At 27.9% G+C, this 21,987-nt stretch overlaps 3 protein-coding genes and 1 long non-coding RNA gene across 4 annotated transcripts; 2 read left to right on the forward strand and 2 right to left on the reverse strand.

The window, feature by feature from the left end:
- Window positions 1-1,897: 1,897 nt before the first annotated feature.
- LOC136078750 (uncharacterized) lies at window positions 1,898-3,742 on the reverse strand. The gene is made up of 3 exons (XM_065794547.1): window positions 3,489-3,742; window positions 2,916-3,156; window positions 1,898-2,239 (listed from the first exon to the last, which is right to left on the reverse strand). Exons 1-3 carry the CDS (start codon window positions 3,650-3,652, stop codon window positions 1,898-1,900), a joined length of 747 nt encoding a protein of 248 aa, XP_065650619.1. The 5' UTR covers window positions 3,653-3,742.
- A 3,920-nt stretch (window positions 3,743-7,662) lies between these two features.
- LOC100202873 (rho-related BTB domain-containing protein 1) lies at window positions 7,663-11,061 on the reverse strand. Its single transcript, XM_065793551.1, has 3 exons — window positions 9,547-11,061; window positions 8,867-9,083; window positions 7,663-8,719 (listed from the first exon to the last, which is right to left on the reverse strand). Exons 1-3 carry the CDS (start codon window positions 11,059-11,061, stop codon window positions 8,430-8,432), a joined length of 2,022 nt encoding a protein of 673 aa, XP_065649623.1. The 3' UTR covers window positions 7,663-8,429.
- On the forward strand, window positions 7,937-11,727 carry LOC136078247 (uncharacterized). The gene is made up of 3 exons (XR_010637639.1): window positions 7,937-8,039; window positions 9,943-10,274; window positions 10,581-11,727. It is a non-coding gene; the product is annotated as an uncharacterized LOC136078247 (long non-coding RNA).
- Window positions 11,728-18,535: 6,808 nt separating this feature from the next.
- Window positions 18,536-21,399, forward strand: LOC136078248 (zinc finger MYM-type protein 1-like). The gene is made up of 2 exons (XM_065793552.1): window positions 18,536-18,736; window positions 18,808-21,399. Exon 2 carries the CDS (start codon window positions 19,092-19,094, stop codon window positions 21,303-21,305), a length of 2,214 nt encoding a protein of 737 aa, XP_065649624.1. The 5' UTR covers window positions 18,536-18,736; window positions 18,808-19,091; the 3' UTR covers window positions 21,306-21,399.
- Window positions 21,400-21,987: the final 588 nt, after the last annotated feature.

The raw sequence follows: 21,987 nt of genomic DNA on the forward strand, positions 1-21,987 counted from the left end.
TCTTTAGATGCATCATATATAGGGTTTTTTTTCATTGGTGATTTTTTCATTGGTGATTCAAGTACAAAATTCCTTTTTTTAGCTCTTTGTAGTAGACTTTGAGACTGTGATTCATTTGGTTTCAAAAAATTTTTTTATTTTTGTCTGTTTGGTTGATTGGGTTGGTGTAGATGGAGATGGTTGAGGTTGAGTCTGAGAAGGTGATGGTAGAGGTTGAGTCTGTGAAGTTGATGGTAGAGGTTGATCTTGAGAGGTGGATGGTAGAGGTTGATCTTGAGAGGTGGATGGTAGAGGTTGAGACTGATAGCCTGGTTCACCAGGGCATTTTTTGTCCCAGGACCTTATTTTTGATTTGACTAGTGGAAAGTTTTCTTTTATGAACATTATTTTTTGAAGGGTCTCTGGATTCATATTGTGTCTTTTATCACTAATAATATTTCCTCCTAATGAAAATAGCCTTTCTGAAGAGCTGGTCATGAAGTCACTGGTGGACACAAGTACTTCCTTGCCATAGCAGCTAGTAATGGCAGTTCCTTTTGATTGACCTTCCACCATTCCAAAACCTTCACATCCTTAGCTGGCTTTTGCATAGACAAGTACCTCTTAAATTCCATCAAAAAAAAAATTTGAATTTGAATTTACCGCAAAGAATCGAAAAAATATTTATAAGTATCGGAAATATTTATAAGAATCGAAATTATTAATAAAAATGAATATCTACCTTTAGAGGAGGCTCTGATGGTCCTGCCAAAGTTGGTGAATCATTTCCATCATTTTCCATGGCCATTCTCTCAAAATCATCCATATCTTCATCTAAGTTTGGCTGTGCAGAAGGTAATGAAGCCTCATAAGCCTCAATGTATTCTCTGGTAGTTGGATGATTGTCTACCAGTTGGTCTATTATTCCATCTAAATGATCTTTGTTGCCCTTGATTAATGTGATAGAATAACCTCTATAAAATGGATCAAACACACTTGCAAGATTAAAGTCATTAACTTCAGTGCCTTTATCTGGAATCCTAGTTTCCAAGTATTCTATAAACCTGGTCATTGCATCTTTAGCAATTCTTGAACCTGGAAAAGAAAAAAATATATAAATAATCAAAATTGCATAATTTGTTGATAATTATTCGAAAGAATCGAAAGAATCGAAAGAATCGAAAGAATCGAAATTTGTTGATAATTATCGAAATTATTAGTAAGAATCGAAAGAATCACAAAAAAATATTTTTTACCTGAAGTATTTTGTGTAACTGTCCTATGGCACATAGTAATCAATGAAAAGAGGTGTTGGATCTTGTGAACTGTAGGTGTTTTATCTGAGGACCAAATCTCTGAGTATTCTTGACATTTTGCCAAGAAAGGATGAAGTTCTGCAATTACTTGAAAATCTTCATCACTTGGTATAAGTATTGTCAAGTTTTCATTCAGGCTGTTATCTCTGACAGACTTCAAACTTTGCTCATTTCTTAACACTGACTTGAACAGCATTGCATTTGAATTCCATCTTGTTTGCACTGGTTGGATTAGCTTGATTGGATTACACCCTAGAGATTCACATTCTTGTTTGATTTCATACCAATCCTTAGTGCTTTGATGTGTCCTTTGAGCAAGTCTCTTGCACTTATCAACAGTTACCTTAGCCTCACCATTTTCTAATGTGTCTTTCAAACAATTGTTCAACATGTGATCAACACACACCAATTGCTTGTCCAATAAAGTTGATAAACTGACAGCTGCCTTCATATTAGCTGCACCATCAGTCACACATGTTCTTTCTAGGTCAGGCCTTGCCAAGACTTCATATTTTGAAATCAAAGTGTCTAATCCTTTGGCAAGTAAAGGACCTGTTTTCCTATTTAAATGAGCCTGGCAGTCCAAACTGTACTTTTTCAACTCAAATATCACTGTTGATGTAATGGAGTGTGAGAGATTCAAAAGGATCACCATTTTTTGCAGTCCAACCATCTGATGTAAAAGCTACACTTTCACATTCTGGTACTTCTTCCTCAAGTTGATTGGTTATTGCCTTTGCAACATTATGATGAATCATGTCAAGCTTTGTTGTAGCAAGTGTTTTTGGTGTTTTTATGATTGCTTTTGGTGCCAAACAGTTTAAGAGCAACTTAATTCCTGGAGTTTCCACAATATTGAAAGGAAGATTTGACATGATGCAGGCCAGAGTGAGAACTGTATCAAAATCAAGCTGACAGCTGCTTTGTGAATCCAATATAGTTATCTGAAATAATAAAAAAATGTAAAATATCGAAAGGAATCGAAATTATCGAAATTACCGCAAGGAATCGAAATTACGTTAAACAAGACCTGACAACCTAATATATATGGGTAAGTTGTTGCAGTTTCTAGAGACAGTGCTAATCACTTTATCTATTAAAACAAAGAAGTTTAAAGTTAAAAGCCTTTAAAGTTTTGAAACGTTTGAAAAACACGTGTTTACTAAATCTACATGCACGTGTTAGGTGACAGGTCAAATCAAAAACTTTAAACCTCAATAACTTTGTTAATATTGAGTTTAGAGCAAAAAGGACATTAATTTGGAATCATTAAATTGTTGTCTAGTGTGGAAATTTAACTTTTTATTAATTTACAGAGTTATTAAACTTTAAAGTATATTATAAATTTGGAAAAGGGCTCAAAAGTTTCTAATTGAATATGAAAATAGATTTCTAACATTAGTTTCATCAAAATCAAGCCCGAATTGGTAAATTGAGAGAAAAAATATTTTCTGCATGGCCCAAACGGCGCCCAAAAGATCCGAGTTTTTTTTGAAGAAATATTTTTTCTCAATTTACCAATTTGGGCTTGATTTTGATTCGAATATTTACAAATAAAAACGGTAAAATGTTATAAAAACGATTATTTAAGCGACTAAAAAATTACAATATTTTTCTCACCTTAACATACTCATCCAGAGTTACTTGAAGTTTTTCATGACTACCTTGCTGACTGGATGGTGGAGACTTTTTACTAAGGTTATCCACCCTTTTTTTACTAGTGGTTGTGGCTGGAAAGAAACATCTCAAACTTGAAGATCTATCTAGCTCCTTTTCAACTTCCTCCCTGTCAGCAGCCAGTTGCACTACCTTGTCATTCTTTGCCTTAAGATAAGCTTTGGCTTGAATGGGATGCTGAGATCTGTATAAAAAAAGATTTAAATTAAATAATTATAGGGATAGGAATCGAAATTACCGAAATAATTGAAAATATTGAAAAGAATCGAAAAAATTGAAATAACTCCTATAGATGGCGCTATATTAAATTAAATGTAACAAACAGTATTACTGTTAGCTGTTACTGTATAATAAATAATAATTAGTGCTTATGTTTATTTAATTATTCAGAACTATTGTTATTTTTTTATTGTTTTATAAAGTAAATCTTTACTTAATATTAACTTAAATTGCAAAAATTCTGAAAATATTAAAAAGAATCGAAATTACCAAAAAAATTGAAAAAACATTACTTACCCTAAATGTTTACTCATTCCTGATGTACTTCCATGGCAGCAAGTTAACACTGCTTGACATTGATTACAACTTGATTTATAAGTTTTCTTTTTGGTGACAGAATTCACTGTCACTTCTGGTAGTTTGGTAAAGTAATTCCAAATTGCATTATTAACTTGAGACATTGTTGTAAATTGTAATGTTGTTGTTGTTTGTAAGAGTTGTTTGTGAAACAATAAATTGTAACTGATTAGATTTTCACAAAACCCCACTATTTATACTGGTTAAGGGGAATCCCTCAGGGGAGGGAAATTAAATTTGAATGAATTTGAATTTAATTTCGCACGCCATTATTAAAACGTATTTGTAATAAAAACGATTCTTTACAATAAAAACGATTTTTTAATTAATAATTGAAATTTACCGTTTTTATTACAGTATATTATTTATAATATAATTATAGTATAATTATAGTATAATTTATAATATTAAGTATATCAATTTACGGATCTTTTCGATTCCTATTTTGATAAAGAACCGATAACTTCGGTTCTTTTCGATTCCTATTTTGATAAGGAACCGATAACTTCGGTTCTTTGCGATTCCTTTTTTTATAAGGAACCGATAACTTCGGTTCTTTTCGATTCCTATTCTGATAAAGAACCGAAACCTTCGATTCCTTTCGATTCCCCGAAAAATACCGAAGAACCGAAGAACCGAAGAACCGTTTTTCGGGAACTTCAGTCCTTAGTGGTAATAAACTATATCTTTCTTGTAAGTGTAACCAATCTTCCATGAAAAAGTATTACAGATGCATTATCCTGTGCAATTGATAATAATTATTAATTTACTGGAAGTTTGAAGGATGAAAAAATTATTTACCTGTAGCTGTCAAAAGGCTATTCTAATTTTGGTTGTACAACAACATCTACATATTTAAAATAAATTAAAATTGGAACAATGGAGATAAATTAAAGGTTCATGCAAAGCTTGCTGAGCAAAGCTGGGTGAGATAAATCTGTTCCAATTGAGTTAGAAAAAGTACAATTTCTCAAAATTTAAAATTATCAACAAGTTATGGAGCTTGAGTTGTTAAATCTAAATTTTTGCTTATTAAGAAGAGCAATTTTACAGCTCTTTTAACATCTTGAGTATAAACAAATACAAAAGCTATGAGCTATCCAATTTCAATCTCAGTTGTTTTGCGCCAACAAATTATGATTTACCCGATCTTGAGCACAGTTATTATACGCTAATTAATTGTTTCTTAAATAACAAAGCTGAAATTGTTGTCGTCAAACTAAGTTTTATATCTCCATAACATTTGTCCACGTTTTCAATGACATCAGACATATTTTCCTAATAATGTAATTTTTTAAAACTTCAAATAAAATAAGTGGTCTTACAACTGACGATAGATTAGAATAACGTTTTTTTTATTTTTATTATTAAACCCTGATGACGAAACAAAAGTATCAGTTGATCTATGATCTTTTTGTAAACCATTGAAATAATAAACTCTTAAGAGCCATTGTCTGAGAAATATAGGCAATATAAGCAACTTCTGGAAGTTATGTCTTCAAATGGTACTCATTTTTAGAAAATTTTGTAAAAGACAATGAAAGTAGGCTACTGGTAATTTTTTTTTCGAAATTTTTCATTTATTTTGGAAATATTGGGTCCCAAAATTTGGCCCGTTTTGAAAAAATTTTGCGCATGAAGTGCAATTGCTACTTTGAGGAGCAGTTTTAGCAACATGAATGTGACAAACCATTTCTTTTTAATTTTTTTGCTAATCCGGGTAGATTTCTACAGTAAAAGTAAAAATTCAACATAGTTACATTTTTGGCTGTCTAGAAATCATGGTCCAAAACCACAAAATTTGAAATTTTACCCTAACTTTGAGCTCCAATATCTCTTAAGGCCAATACTTGCACGTAGCTTTCTTCGGTGTTTTTGAAAGACACTAAGGCATAGATTGATTTTTTGGAACAATAAACATGTGCATGCAAGGACATAGGAAGGAGTAACCTGCCAAAAATCACCTTTTGCGTTCGATGCGCTTTAATAGATTACCCATAACAGCCATAGCCTTACGTCTGCCATGAACAGTATAAGTTATATAGTTTCCTTAAACATGCGTCTTCCAATATCTGAAAAAAAAATCCATGTGTTTGGGTGATAAAAAGCCTACAGAAGTCCTAGAAGTAGCCTTATTTTGCCAATTTTTAAACTAAAAAACACCCTAGCAACGGTATAGACACACTTAGCAACGGCTACTTTACAGCCATAATAATTAGTACTGCAATTTTAAATTTTATTATAATACTTTTTTATAAAGGAACTGTACAAGAATACTTGATAAAAACTAATTTTTTAACTTTACCAATAAAAAGAAAGAACCATTAAACTTCAAGATCAACGTTTATTTCGTTTAAAATTGATGGGAAATACAGTTTTCTAAGAATAACCAAAAAGATATAAGAAGTTTAATAATGGCCAATCTGAATTTCCACGTTGTCAATATCGTCGTTTGAGAGTGAATAATCTTCTCTTTATTAGTTGGTGTTGGTGCATCAATCTTACAAACAACGTCAAGAGACGAATATTGGAGAATATTTTCTTTGGTTGGCCACTTGAAGCAGTTCTTTCCAGGTGCAACAGAATATTCCATACAAAAACATATATATTATCATCATTAACTTAACAGTTGAGGTAAAGTTACGTCTAATCATTGCTGCTTCCTAAATATTCCTTGAAATCAGTTAGTATTGGTTAATAAACCAATAATTTTGATCTCAATACAAAAAAATACAATATTATAGTGTTATAACTCCTTCCATTTTGAATTATTGCAGGATACCATTGCATAAAGTATGGAACAACAATCCAACCACCGATTTGAAAATCAGCTGCTAACTCCTTTGCAATCAACTGAATATTGTTGTTTAAATCATTTTCTTTGTTTTCAGGCGCATCTTTCAATTCAACAGTTTCATCAATCACATCATCAGTTAAGTAAACCTCTTCACAAAAAGTGGTTGACAACCTTCCTGTTCTTTTTTGTTTACTCCATCTAAAAAATTACACTTGAAGGATAAAGGAAATTGCCTTATATTTATCTCAAGTCCAAGAAAAGAAAAAAGTCACATTTTTTATCATACATACTTTGGATATTTGTAAATATACAAGTTAACATACTTGCCTACAAGAATAATGATCAAATTTGTTGAGTTGTCACATATTCACTCAGCCTACTTTCATTGTCTTTTACAAAATATCTAAAAATGAGTACCATTTGAAGACATCACTTCCAGACTTTGCCTAGATTTCTCAGACAATAGCTCTTAATACAGGGTTCGCTTACAATGGCTCATTGTGATGGAGCCAATGGCTTTTATTGACAATCAAGATTTTCTTTAAAATTTGTAAAACAATTTTTTTTGACAAGTGAACTTATGTTTGGTCTTTACTAAGAAAAGTGAAAAATTTGTGGGGTTTTAAAATGAATCACGATATTTTGAACACATACGACAAGAATTCAGGAGTGTGGATAACTGAAATACAAACCAATGTAAACTAAATACTTTTTAGGCAGTGTTAAGTCTCCAAAGATTAAAAAAATTTTATTTAAAATTAAAACTATTTTTTTTAAAACTATATATATATATATATATATATATATATATATATATATATATATATATATATATATTACATTTTAAAATAATCTAATATATAATAATTACATTTATAATAAGGACTGCAGAAAAAGTTCAGCCTATTAAGATTGGCTTAAGACGGGGGCTTCAGCACATACAGCGACTGAGGGTTTTTGATAGACCATACTTTTGTAAGTCAAAAAAAGAAAAAAAAAGGCCAAATAATTTCTTTGGTAATCTTCCTTTTTTCTATAATTGACACTCAAAAAGATGTGAAATAAATTCCAAAATGCCGTCCTACTGTTCTTGAAATAACGTATTATGGTAGTGATATTAAAGAACATTATTCCATTCCTTATTTTAGTTATAAAGAAAATATATAGAATTATACATATAGAAATATATAAAATAATAAAGAAAAAAAATAACGAAATTTTTTTTTTTTTATAATTCAAAAAAAAAAAAAAAATTTAACTTATTTGTAAAATTTACTGGGACAGGTTATTAAATGTGGACAAAACAAAAAACAAGACTTAAAAATGTACATTTTAATTGAAAACTTTTAAAAAAATTAATTAACATATGGAATATAAATAACTATAATTTACTTTTCAATATATTCAAGAAATTTATATATAACTTAATATCAAAACAATATAAGCAAAAGATATGTACAAACTAAGCAAATATTTAAATAATGTATACAGAATTTTATTTACACAGACTTCTTATCTGTCGTCATTTATAAACAAAATTGTCATTATTTATCAACAAACAAAACAAAATAATAATCGTAAAAAATAAACTCTACAAAGAAGTTTTTTAATTATTCAGAAAAAAAAAACTCATTAAAACGAAAATATTACAAGCAAAGAAAAAAAAATCACAAAATATTTACAAACTACTTCAAGTAAGTCAGCTAATGGTTTTAACTTTTTGTAGAATTATGTAAAATTATCTATTTGTATAATAATTAGACGTTTACTCTATACACAACATTTCATACACAAATATATACATAACGATTTTAGTTGGTTATTTACCAAATGATGATAGACACCAGATATATACATAATTTGATTTTAAATATAATTAATTTGTAAAATTATTAATTAGTATCCATTACTGATGATTAAAAACTAAACTAAGTTAGCAATTACGCAGTAAAATTACATGAGTAAACTGTATTAGTTTAAACAAATGTATTCATTTGTTCATATCTATGACAGCATTATAATTTAAATGAAATAGGTTTGTAACTTATTACCATTTATAAACTTCACATGATCAATAATAAAATTTAAAGATTTTTAAAAAATGAAAAGCATCTAGATTCCTTTCGTTCTTTTGATATTTTAAAAGTGTTTTCTTTTTCAATCTTTTGCATGCATCGCTCATATAAATCTTGATCTTTCAAATACCAAACAGGAGGCCAACGATTTTTTTCTAAATAGTTTTTAGTGGTTTCATCCAAAGCTTTCATTTCTCTTCCTTGATATTGACACATTTTATTGTAGTTACTAGCCATAAAGTATAGACACCAATCAGATAATTGAACAGCATTATGAAACTTTGCAAAAATAAAAGTATCTAGTAAAAAAAAAGTAAAAGTAAAAAAAAAAATCGTAAGATAATTTCAAAATGAACAATCTTTTTAAATAAATGATGCAATTTTGAACAATTTTTAAATATGTAAATTACCAAAAACTACAAATGTTTCCAGAATTAAAAAGATACCTAAAACTAAAGCACAAGCCTCATCGCACTGATTACTGTTGACTTCTGTAATTTTTTTTGTGAGTTCTAGTTCACATAATGTAATTAAACGAGGTAAACAAAGAAAATTAGCAAGCTGTAACACATTGTGTAAGTCCCCATGATTGCAAAGATCACAAGTATAAAGATATTCAAGAACTGTCATAAAAGATTCTTTGTCACAATTGCTAAAGTCCACCTGAAAGAAAAATTTTTTTTTAAGAAAACACCCTTCATATGAGAAACATTAAAAAACCGTAAAAAGCAAAAATGTTCCTAAAATTCAAACAGGATGTCAAAAATTAAAAATATATTATAGCCAAAATACTACTTTACTAATTTTGATATTTAAATGTAATTTAAGTTTCACATTTAGTAAAATAAAATAGATGTCACAATTAGTAAAACAGAATGTTCTGGTAACTTTCATTTAATGTATTAAATCATTCACCCGAGCCATTCATTTTCAAATGGTTTTTAAAAGCATTTTTATTGAAACAAGAAAGATAAATTAAATAAAAACAGAATTTTCATGTCTTGTGAAAAATGGAATAAGAACATTAAAATGAGTTTTGTAATGGTAGTATGTTATATATAAAAATATATACCAAATAAAATTTATACTGGATAAACAATATGTAAAAATACAGAAATTTACTTACAACATGTGTAATGCTTTCTTTAAATGTTTTTTTTCGAAACATTCCCGCCATTACATTGCACTGCACAACAAGGAGTGGTTTATGTGATGGAATAAGAGCACCTTCCATTGAGAATGAAATATCAGAATACAACGATTTATTAAAAACATAATTTAAAAGAATTTTTTTTCGCTTTTTAAACAACATTTGGTAAAATGTATTTTTTAATTGAGAACTTTCTTCAATATTACTGGTAAGATAATTACACAACATACTGAGTTGAAGGTATGTTGCATTGCTTAAAAGTTGAGCTGAATCTTTAATATTTGAAATACTTCCGCAGTATACAAATTCTAATATATTTCGAAAACTGACAGCTGTCACTTGACTAACATTTATTGTAACTTTTCTTTTCAGATTAAAATCTGTTACTACACTGATAGAGGAAAATCCTCGCGGTATACCATAACATAAAACACCATTAATTGGTGCATACTCCAAAGAAAAGCTTTCAAAGTTTTGAATATTTTTACCTTTTGGAAATCCTAAAAGGTCAAGAATAAAAGGATGCATTAGAAGGGATTGGAAAACTTCATCGGCAGAAATAAGCACAACACTATGTGCATGAAGATGTTCATTTTCAACAATAAATTCAATATCACAAAAACTGTTAACAGAATGAAGGCAACTGAAATCAAACATTTCACCCTCAGCTAAGATATTTATATCAGGTGCTTCAGGACATGGAGGTAAGTAAGGTTCTTGTATATGTGGAGTTTTGATATTTTTAAGATGCGATTTTAAAATTAGTTTAGAATTTCTTCGTAAGACTAATGCTGCACGAATAGAGTTTTCAAAGACGGCATTGACTCCATGTTTTGAAACAACACTTACTTCTATGTAACAAGCTGCTTTAATTTCTTTAGAAATTTGTCTTGCAGTTTCAGCATAAATAATGTCTGACATAGAAAATCCAGAATGAATTTTAAAACGACCCCCTGTATTTAATATGTTTGTTAGTGTAGTAACCTGTAAAGCATTTTTATACATTTCAGGGTTAGTATATCTTCTATCAAGTTGTGTTCCAACTAAAACAATTGCAGCTCTTGGACAGTACTTTTTAATTTCAGGAACCCACTTTGCATTAACATTTATCAATGAAGATTGCATTCCAATACTAAAACAAACAACAACAACATGCGCATTTTCGTACGCATATTTTCTGTCTTTTTCATGATCACCAAAAGTGTCCCAAATGCGTAACTCAACATTTACCCCATCAATAACAGTTTTTCCTCTTTTTCTTATATCAGAATTTCCTACATATTGATCAATTGCAAATACAGTTGGTATGTGAGGCTTCAAATGAAGTGCGTGAATAGTCGTTGGAGGCTGATCAAATATGTAAGAACAAATAAGTCTCGTTTTTCCAACTGCAGTGTCACCAACAACAACACATTTTATAAACTCTTCGCTTGGTTTGTTATCGTAAGCATCGAAAGAATTACTTGAAGCAGGCCACGAATCAATGTCCATTTGAAAAAATATAGCTTACATGAAGGAATCAAAGTAGATAATATATAATATATAGAAGTCAATAGCTATACTTTAACTGTATCAGACAGTAAATAAATCAATTTAAACCTGCGGTTTCAATAAAGATTCAATAAAACCTAAAGAAAACTTGAAATAATAACGCGTAATTTATAAACTTTTAACTACATCGAAAGAGTAATGAAAACATGCACGACTTGGACAATCCCACTTCATCAAAAAAAAAAATTATTATAATTTGTTTTCAAATTTTTTTTAAAGCAAATTTTTTGACGGGGGTGTAAAATCAGATAGTTGACATTTTTGCGGCTTACCTTTGTAACAAATACGCAAGGAGAATTATCTTAATAAATGCCCTTTATAAGCAAAGTTGGCATTTAATCTTCAATTACGTTTGAATGGTTGAAAATATATTTTGTGAAACAAAGTTTTTTTACGAAACACACTGTTGTTTATCTTATTATGAGCCGCTATATTTGGAAATTAAAAGTTAATTACCGGTTACAAAGATATTTATCTAACCGATCTAAATATGTGTTATAGTTAATTATTAGTAATTTGAAAACAACTTGAAAAATGGAGTTTTCTATTTTTAAAAAATGTAGTAATTTAAATATTTACACTTATTTAAAGATTAACAATTTAAAATATGAAGTATTTTGAATGTTTACATTTATAGAAATATCGTTTAAAGAGACTCTCAGACGCAGTGCCGATAAGATGGTTTGATTATGCCGATTATTCGAATAAGTTTTATAGGCGCCATTTGCAAATATGGATATTAAATTAAGGGGGTAGTATTTGCGTTATATCGTTGTAGCGCCGATGCTTTACTTTAAGATTCTGTTCAAAAAGTTCTACATTATCTATGATCGTCTTTTTACTTGCATATATGTTTTAAAATTTTGTATTAAAATCAAAATATATTTAACCAAACGAATATATTTTACATGCATATTTATATGCATGAAAAATATATTCGTATTACTAAAAAAAGATTGGAGATTAATACTTTGTTTTGAACTTGTTTTATAAAAAAATCACCATTTTTTAAAAACATACTTGAATTCAAATTTCATTCAACTCTTGTTTTTAACGTAGCAAATTGCATTTGCGGTTAATTTACGTCGTGATAAATGACTCACAAATCCTTATTTTAACAGGATAAAGTTGTATGCTTTACACATTATTGAGAATCAATAAAATTTATCAATTTTAACATAAACAGAGGTGATTTTCCGGGGAAGAGGTGTGTGTGAGAGGGGGTAACATACCCTCTTCTCCCAGAAGATGATTTTCAAGTTATAGTCGGTTTTTTTACAAATTTAGTCGGCTAGTCGGGTATTTGCCACAATTCAATCGGGTAAACTTTAATTTTGAGGACCTTTTTTTTTTTTTTGGGAAGCTAGTCTGTACTTTTTAAGAATTCACCCCTCCCCCCTCATTTTGTTTGTAGAATCGCCTCTCTCTCTCTCTCTCTCTCTCTCTATCTCTCTCTCTCTCTCTCTCTATATATATATATATATATATATATATATATATATATATATATATATATATATATATATATATATATATATATATTGCAGCTTAATTAATAAAATTTAAAAAACTATCTTATTAACTTAAGGGAGGATAAGGAATGTAAAATTTTTTCAACAATGTTCAGCAGTAAACTAACTTTCCTAGATTGAGCTGCATTGCATTTCAGTGGAGTTACGTAGTTCTTAAACTATATATTTCAACTTAAATGTATCCGTGTTCCACTTATATTGTGCTACTATTTAAACTAAATATAATTAAAATGTTAAATTTAAAAGTACTTGTGCTGTAAACGATAACTTTTAATTCTGTTGATTACAATATTACAAAAACAACTGTTATAAATAGCCGGAATATATTATTTAGCTCAACCTACACTTAAGGTTTTGTTGGATCAAAGGGTTGATAAATTATTTATATTATTGACAATAATGACGTCAACAATATGACAAAACGAAACACACGTTGATACTTTAGTTCAAGGTTATCCTGTTTAAATACTGCGTTAATATGTTATAAATATTAGCAATAATATAAAAGTTAATAAAAATAATAGTAACAACAATATATTTGAAGTAAAAGGCTATTTATAACCGAGAGGCGTTTCATGCCAACTATAACAGAAACAATTTGATTCAATTAAAAATGTAATCTTTAAAAATAAACGCCTCTTCGCAATTTTCAAACTGTTTATTTAAATAATTGTTTTTTTTTTTATTATTAAATATTATACGTCCACACGTTGATAAACTTAATAACAATGTATATCCAGTAATCTATTAATGAAAAGAAAAAGCTATTACAAATCCTCTAAATAAAGATCTATTTACGCTGTCGCGTTTGCGATTGTTGGTATTATCAAGCAAACATCTTTTAAATATCTTTCAGACTATATTTACGTCTAAAAGACGTTTTTTAGTTGTCACAAGTTTGCTGGGTGTTTGCGTTTAAAGAAATTTTGTAAGCATTTTCTCGAGTTAAAATATAATTAGAATAATATTTTTTTGGGCGAATGAATATATATATATATATATATATATATATATATATATATATATATATATATATATATATATATATATATATATATATATATATATATATATATATGAATGAAATTGTTTTGGGCGCATATTATTTTTACTTAAATCACAGCGTGAGCTTGTTTACATTCAAAACTTTTCATAAAATTTTCACAAAGTTCAATCGCAGTTTTTAAATTTTTGGTGTAAGGCAAAAAAATATGTAAAAGTTTAGAATCTGTAATATTTTATTTTAGGAGTGTTAAAATTTTTACAACTTAATATTTAGTCTTAAAGCTTTTTAAAATAGTTGTATATCAAAAGTTTTTTTTTAATCTGTTGTTCTAATTATCTATGTGTGTGTGTTTATTTAAATATTTACATTTTACATTTACAATTAACGGAGTAGAAAAATTAATAGTAAATTTAGTGTCGCAGTGAAGGTTTCTCTTTTGAAGTTTACTATACATTATTTATTTAGCTCGCATATTACTTTTGTATATAATATAATTCATTTTAACTGTGCTCAAGGGAAAACTGCTCTAAAGACGGGGTGCTCTGTTAAAATAGTATAGTTTATACAATAAACTTTAACAGATAGAACTTTTAAGAAATGATAGTAAAAGAAGAACTAATAATCTTAACAAGTTAAATATATTAAATATTATAATTATCTGAAAATAAATCAAGTTATAATTTATAAAAGTTGCTCTGCCTCATGCCCATAAGAATCAATAATAAAAAAGATAAAAACAATATTAAAATAATGTTTAAAATGAACGTTCATAACCTTGACAATTTAGGAAAGTAGTCTGTAATAATATGGTTACTATTGACATAAGAAAGGGGGAATGTAAGATGTATTAAAATTTTTTAAAACTTAAACAAAAGAGTCAATGAAAAAAATCTTAGAAATGATTTAAATTCGAATTAGAAAAAGTTCGTTTTTCTGATTCAAGTGTAAATATATTTTATTCAACTAGTCATGAATTAGAGATAATATAAAATAATTTTCATGTAAATTTGGTAGAAATAGAAATCATAATGAATACTTTATCTTGAATCAAAATGGAAATAATTTATATTAATTGACAAAAATCTTTGTACGAGTCCGTTATCAATATGCTGATGATATTGTTTTGTTTTTGTGCTTTTAAAATATTGTTTTTTGCTTAGAATTTAGAAAATTTATATTATTGGAAGTTTTCACTTTTAACAACTATATTCAAATAAAACTATTTAGATCAAATTAAAATACTTAACCTAAACATAGAACTTTTTGAGAATATTAACTAACAGTTTATTGTGGTGACAATAAACGGAAACACAATAAGTTGTGGTAAGTTAACTAAGTGGAACAAAACAGGCTATAATAACTTAATTAACCGAAACACGTACTTTGTGGTTAACTAAGTTAGCAGAGTCTATAAACGTATGCAACGAAATTAACGGAAAAACAATTGTGGTAAACAAAACACATTATATTGAAGTAAAATTTAATAAAGGTTAGTGATGTTTCTAAGGTTGTACTTAAGTTAAAGTTTGACAACCCATAGTGGTGCAGAAATGTCACATTTGAGGCAAAAGTCATATCTTCGCCAATTTTGAAGCTGAAAAGCTAAAATTTTCGGTGAATGTTTATTACACCTTGGCAAACAATAACTATTATTGTAATATCTGTTGTATATCTCTGAAGGACACACCAATAGCACAAAACCAAGGAAAAATGAAATACGAATAATAAACATGTGATACGTATTTCATATTTAGTTTTTAATTTTCTACAAACTATAAATAGTTACCAGCACGTATGATTTTTGTTTGATTGAATAAATATCATACACGTGCAGAACACCTTGGGGCGGATCCAGGCCACCAAGTATGTGAGGGGGGGGGGCAGGCTTTTAAAACTCTTTTTGATTCGGCGCATATAGCTTTTAGAGCATGATGTACTACATGATCCCTCAGTTTTACTTTCCATTAAATCTTTTAAAACTTTGGCATCTTTAAATTGTCCTTCTTTATTGAGATTTAGAATAAGAGTAAGAAACAAACTTTCAGTGGTACCACCTAATTTTTCAGTTACCTCTGACGATCTTCTTTTCTTAAACTAGTTGAGAGATCTTCAAATGATTTTGAAGATGCACCTCGTTGTATATTTTTTATCCTAACTTGCTGTTGAGGTTCATTTAAAGCAAACTCCATATTTAACCATTTCTCGTAACGATTTGTAAATCTTCCTTTTTGTCTATCTGTCTTATTCCATTTCTTTTTAAAGTTTTGTTAAACTTTTCGGCTAAGCTCATCTGATTTAATCAAATAATCAGTGATTGTAGTTCGGATAAAATTGAAAAATCAGTAAACAAATTTCAGCTTTCGCTTTCTTACTAATTAAACTTTTATATTTATTTTCATATTTTCATATTTATTCTCGTACTTTCCTCGTTATTTCTTGTACTTTCCTCGTTATATCTCGTACTTTCCTCGTTATTTCTCGTACTTTCCATTAATTAAGTAATCGAAAATGTCTTTGTTCCTCATAAAATAGGTTTCACCGTTAAATAACTAAATTATAAATATAACTTGTTTTGATTATTTTCTTTATTCTATTTTATTTATTTGATTGATTTGTTTAAGTTTAGTTTTATTTGCTTTTATACCAGAATAATCCGCTTTTTTCATTATCATGGTTGATACTTTAAAAAACATCGGGAGTCGCAGGGAGTCGCATTTTAGTTTAGGTGCGTCATGTTTGGACTGACCTTATAGATAAAAAAGCAAACAAAAGCAGCCAAAACTTTTCCAAAAATTTTCTATAAACGACATTTTTCAAATAAAAATGTCAAGTTGGGCAAACTTGGGCGACAATTTTCCTGGTTGATCAAATTTTAGTTTTAAAAAATTGATAATAAAAAAGGGTTAAATATGCGGTTAGTTGTGTCTTTTTTTATAAAATTGTATATTTTAAATTACTTTATGTTGATTTTCCATATTTTATAAGAATATCTAAAAAAGCAAGTATATCTGTGACATCGGCTTTGATAAAAGTTGGTAGACCGATTTTTGACCGAAAACATGTGGGTTTTTTCAATTTTTGAACTTTACACCCTCCTTAGACCTCCTTAAAAAAAAAAAAGGAGTTACTACAATGTGACGAATTACAAGAGAACTTTAAACATGGAGGAAAGGTAATGGTGGATTAGGTTGCCGTTTGTGAACAAAAAATGATAAATAGAATTCAAGAATTTGTTTTAAAAACAACCTTTGTCTAATTAGTTAGTTTTACAGTAAAGTAATGAAACTCCTTTACATCTTTATATTCAAGTTGTATTTAACAGCAAATATCTCGTCTAAACTTGTTTTTGAAGAAATATTAAACATAATAAGAAAGCTTACAAATTTCTTTACAAAATGGTAACTAACTAATATCATTATATATACATTCATACATATATATATATATATATATATATATATATATATATATATATATATATATATATATATATATATATATATATATATATATATATATATATATATATATACATACATATATATATATATATATATATATATATATATATATATATATATATATATATATATATGCATATACATGTACATACGCATATACATGTATATATATATATATATGAATATGTATATATATATATGTATATATACATATGCATATATATATGTATATGTATATATACATATATATATGTATATATACATATACATATATATATGTATATATACATATACATGTATATATGTATATATACATATATATATATATGTATATATACATATATATATATATGTATATATACATATATATATATGTATATATACATATATATATATGTATATATACATATATATATATATGTATATATATATATATATATATATATGTATATGTATATATATATGTATATGTATTTATATATGTATTTGTATATATATACATGTATATATATATGTATATACATATATATACATAAACATATATGTATATGTATATATATATGTATATGTATATGTATATATATATGTATATGTATATATATATATATATGTATATATATATATTTATGTATATATATATATATATATATATATATATATATATGTATATATGTATATATATATATATATATATACATATATGTGTGTGTATATATATATATATACATATATATATATACACATGTGCATATATATATATATATATATATGTGTGTGTGTATATATATATATATACATATATATATATACACACATGTGCATATATATATATGTGTGTGTATATATATATATATATATGTATATATATATATATATATACAGTGGCGAAACTACTGGACGCAGGACCCTGCGTTGCGGGGGGGGGGGGGGCCTAACAGCTATTGGGGGCCCTCAAATAAAAAAAATTATACTCTCAATAATATTTATACTATAAAACTCTTTTCCGCAGGTATAGTGGGCCCTAAAATATAAAACTTGGATAAAAAAAATGTCATCCATCGTATTAAAATATATTGTTCAAAAATTTATTTTTTTATTGGAGTGCGTAGTTTACATTTAAACGAAAAGTTTTAACCTTTTTAAAATTGCATACGCAATTGAGAAATAAAGTACGATTATCAGCTGCGAACTGCCAGATGTTATTGCATAGTTAATTTTTATACCGTTATGTTGTGTTTGTATATGAATTAGACAATTAGACTGAATTCGGTAAAAGTAATAATTTGTTGCGTATAAATTTTTTTTAAACTGTAAGAAGTTCTTCAATTTATAAGTTCTTAGTTGCATATTCAATATTTTTAAAATATAAACAATATTATTTGTTATGTCGTTGCATATCAAGGATAATGATTCTATAATCCTTGTTGCATATACAAATTAACTTTTAAATGTATGTTCTCATTTTCAATTTTATATTAAATCTTCCGTTGTATTAAGTTAACTTTTCATTTCTTATTTTATCTGAATTACTAGTCTCCAATTTATTTAATCGTGTTACGAATAATAAAGTATTGTTGCACGAGAGTTTATTACTTCACTGATATATTTAATAAAAGGTAATTAATAAATTTGTAATAATTAAAAATTTTACAACAGGTACTGAATTTATAAATTTGTAATAATTTAGATTTTGACTCATAATAATGGAAAAGAAATTAAGTAGTACAAGCGGTGCAGCAAAAAGAAGAAAGTTAAAAGAAACAAAAGCTACTTTAGCTAAACTGCCGAAGCTAACAACGTTTTTGAAACCAATCGAAAAGCGAGCGGAAACGGAAGTGGAAAGTCAAAACTCTGCAGAAGTGGTATGTATAAATCAGTCAGTAGAACATGATGATATCGAAGAAAACATTGCTACTGGTAATAAAAATGTGAACGAAGAAGATGTGAATAGGTCTCCGAGAAACCACCGAAATGAAGACCAAGAATACAAATTTTCATGGTAAAATACTAACAAAAGATATTAAGAAAATAATTGTATTATCGGAATCGTGTCGGCCAGAAGGTCCTTTTATACGCGACCCCTTGCAAGAAAACCGAAGGTTTTCCAAGGAATATTTTAAAACTACCACAAAATATGGATCTATAGAAAGAATGTGGCTTTGCTATTCCCCAAAACTTGATGCCGTTTATTGCGAGCCTTGTTGGCTTTTCTCAGAAGAACGAAAAGCAAAGGATAACTGGCGTGAGCATGGTGCCAGAGATTGGCGTGGTCTTTCTAAAAAAATTAAAATTCACGAAAATAGCCAACAACATATATTTGCTTGTTGCATTTATGAAAAATGGCGACATAATGAAACAATTGATAAAAATATAGAAGAACAAATACGATACCAATCAAATTTTTGGGTGCAAGTCTTAGAGCGGATAGTAAATATAACATTAGCACTTTGTAAAAATTCTTTGGCTTTTCGTGGTCATCGTCAATCATTTGACAATGAATATAATGGTAATTTTTTAACCCAAGTTCAACTTTTAGCTAAATATGATAATGTTATGAAGCAAGTTTTGAGTATGCCAAATGGATCTATAAAATATTTAAGCCATCAAATTCAAAATGAAGTCATACATTGCCTTGCAACATATTTAAAAGCCACTCTTACTGCTGATATTAATAGTTCACCTTTTTATTCAATTATAATGGATACAACAGAAGATATTACTAAAAGAGATCAGCTCAGTCAAGTATTTAGATACGTAAAAATTATTAAAAATGAAAAAGATAAAGCTACTTCAATTGAAATTAAAGAAGTTTTCTTGGGATTCACGGAAATATATAACCACACTGCTGCTGGACTACATGAAGAAATTCTGTTAGAAAAACATCATATAAAATTAAGTAACTGCAGGGGTCAAGGTTATGATGGTGCGAACGTCATGAGTGGGATATACAATGGGGTTCAGGCCCTTTTTAAGAAAAATCAACCCAATGCTATGTATATGCATTGCGCAGCTCATAATTTAAATCTTGTTATTAACGATGCGGTTAAATGTTGTGTTGAAGTTGCTTCATTTTTTGTAATGCTAGAAGATGTGTATTCATTTTTCGGAAATAGCATAAACAGGTGGGATCTACTATCCAAATATACAGGAGAATCACAAATAACATTAAAAAGGTTAAATCCAACGCGATGGGCAGGACGATATACTTCTCTTTTCGCCGTTAAAATTCGCTTTCTTGATATAATGAAAGCTCTTTCCGAGATATCAATAACAAGTACAAAACGTAAAGAACGCCAAGAAGCAGTACGAATACAAAAAAATATGAGCAGTTTCGAATTTGTTTTTTTATGCGTGCTTTTGTCTAAAATCCTTAATGAGGTACATATACCATCAAAATTGCTGCAAACTAAAAATTTAGATCTTACGACAGCTTCAGGTTCTCTAGAAAATGCCAGCAAAAATTTAAAACAATATAGAAAGATGTTTGATTCAGCAAAACTTGAAGCGGTAGAAATAGCGACTACGTGGCAGATTCCTGCAATATTTTTTCAAAAAAGAAGAAAAATTGTGAAAAGGCATTTTGACGAATTATCTACAGATCACCGTTTTGATAGTAGTGAGGAAATTTTTCGCATCAATATTTTTATAAAAATTTTGGACGTCGTTATCAACCAACTCGACAATAGATTTAAAGGAATGCAAGAAGTGGTACAATTATTTTCCTGCATCCATCCAAATAAATTAATGGTAATGAAAGAACGTGAGATCATAAGCTGTGCAGAAGCCATTCAGAGAAAATATAGTGAAGATATAACAACTGAATTTCCGCTGCAAATGGTTATGGTAAAGTCAATGCTACACAATGAAATATCAAAAGTATCATCTATACGTAAATTGGCTGACCTTTTAATAGTAAAATTGTCAACTATAGCTGCAAGCGTTCCACAAGTGATAACAGCATTTTTATTGTTTCTTACATTACCTGTTACTGTTGCATCAGCTGAACGTTCTTTTTCGAAACTTAAAATAATAAAAAATCATTTACGAAATACCATTGGTAAAGAACGTTTAAGCGACCTTGCAATAGTTTCTATTGAGGCAAAAGCGGCTGGAAAAATGGAAATGAAAAACATCATTACCGATTTTGCCAATATGAAATCAAGGAGGAAAGTTTTCACTATTTAAGTTCGGTTAAGTTTTAGTTTCGTTTTGAAGTTATCTTTATCTTTATTTAATTTTTTGTTTTTAAATATGATATATGAAATAAATATCTATTTAATATGTGAAGCTTTATTTAAAAAAAAAAAAAACATTCTTTTGCGGGGGGGCCCAAATTTTGAAGTTCCGCCACTGTATATATATATATATATATATATATATATATATATATATATATATATATATATATATATATATATATATATATATATATATATATATATATATATATATATATATATATATATATATATATATATATATATATATATATATATATATATATATATATATATATATATATATATATATGTATATATATGTAGGTGAAGGTAGGGCAATATGGCAAACCTACGTTATTGCAAAACTATCATTCATGAAGCAATAATATTTTCTCAGTATTTTTTGTTTTATCATAATAGTTCATTGCCTCCATGAGTTTTAGTTTGCAAGCAGAAAAATTTGTTATAAAAATTAAAATGTAAAGCTCATAAATTTGTCATCTGGTCATGCCACCGGGGCAAATGACTTATAATGCATTTTCTGTCTCCAATTTTTATTGTATTATTATTTTATATTCAATAAATCTCCAATTTTTTTTGTCTCCTATATTTAAAATATTACAATATTATTATAAAAATGTTGTTTT

This window comes from Hydra vulgaris, chromosome 03 (genome assembly GCF_038396675.1).
Source record: "Hydra vulgaris chromosome 03, alternate assembly HydraT2T_AEP".
Taxonomy (NCBI): Eukaryota; Metazoa; Cnidaria; class Hydrozoa; order Anthoathecata; family Hydridae; genus Hydra; species Hydra vulgaris.

Excerpts from the sequence above, each read along its gene's own strand:
- LOC136078750 (XM_065794547.1), bottom strand. The coding sequence starts at position 3,652 with ATGTCTCAAGTTAATAATGCAATTTGGAATTACTTTACCAAACTACCA. Across the intron at positions 3,157-3,488 it reads GGAATGAGTAAACATTTAGG|ATCTCAGCATCCCATTCAAG; the intron begins GTAAGTAATGTT and ends TTTTTTATACAG. Across the intron at positions 2,240-2,915 it reads CTCTGGATGAGTATGTTAAG|ATAACTATATTGGATTCACA; the intron begins GTGAGAAAAATA and ends TTATTATTTCAG.
- LOC136078248 (XM_065793552.1), top strand. The coding sequence starts at position 19,092 with ATGAAGACCAAGAATACAAATTTTCATGGTAAAATACTAACAAAAGAT.
- LOC100202873 (XM_065793551.1), bottom strand. The coding sequence starts at position 11,061 with ATGGACATTGATTCGTGGCCTGCTTCAAGTAATTCTTTCGATGCTTAC. Across the intron at positions 9,084-9,546 it reads AAGAAAGCATTACACATGTT|GTGGACTTTAGCAATTGTGA; the intron begins GTAAGTAAATTT and ends TTTTTCTTTCAG. Across the intron at positions 8,720-8,866 it reads GGCTTGTGCTTTAGTTTTAG|ATACTTTTATTTTTGCAAAG; the intron begins GTATCTTTTTAA and ends TTTTTTTACTAG.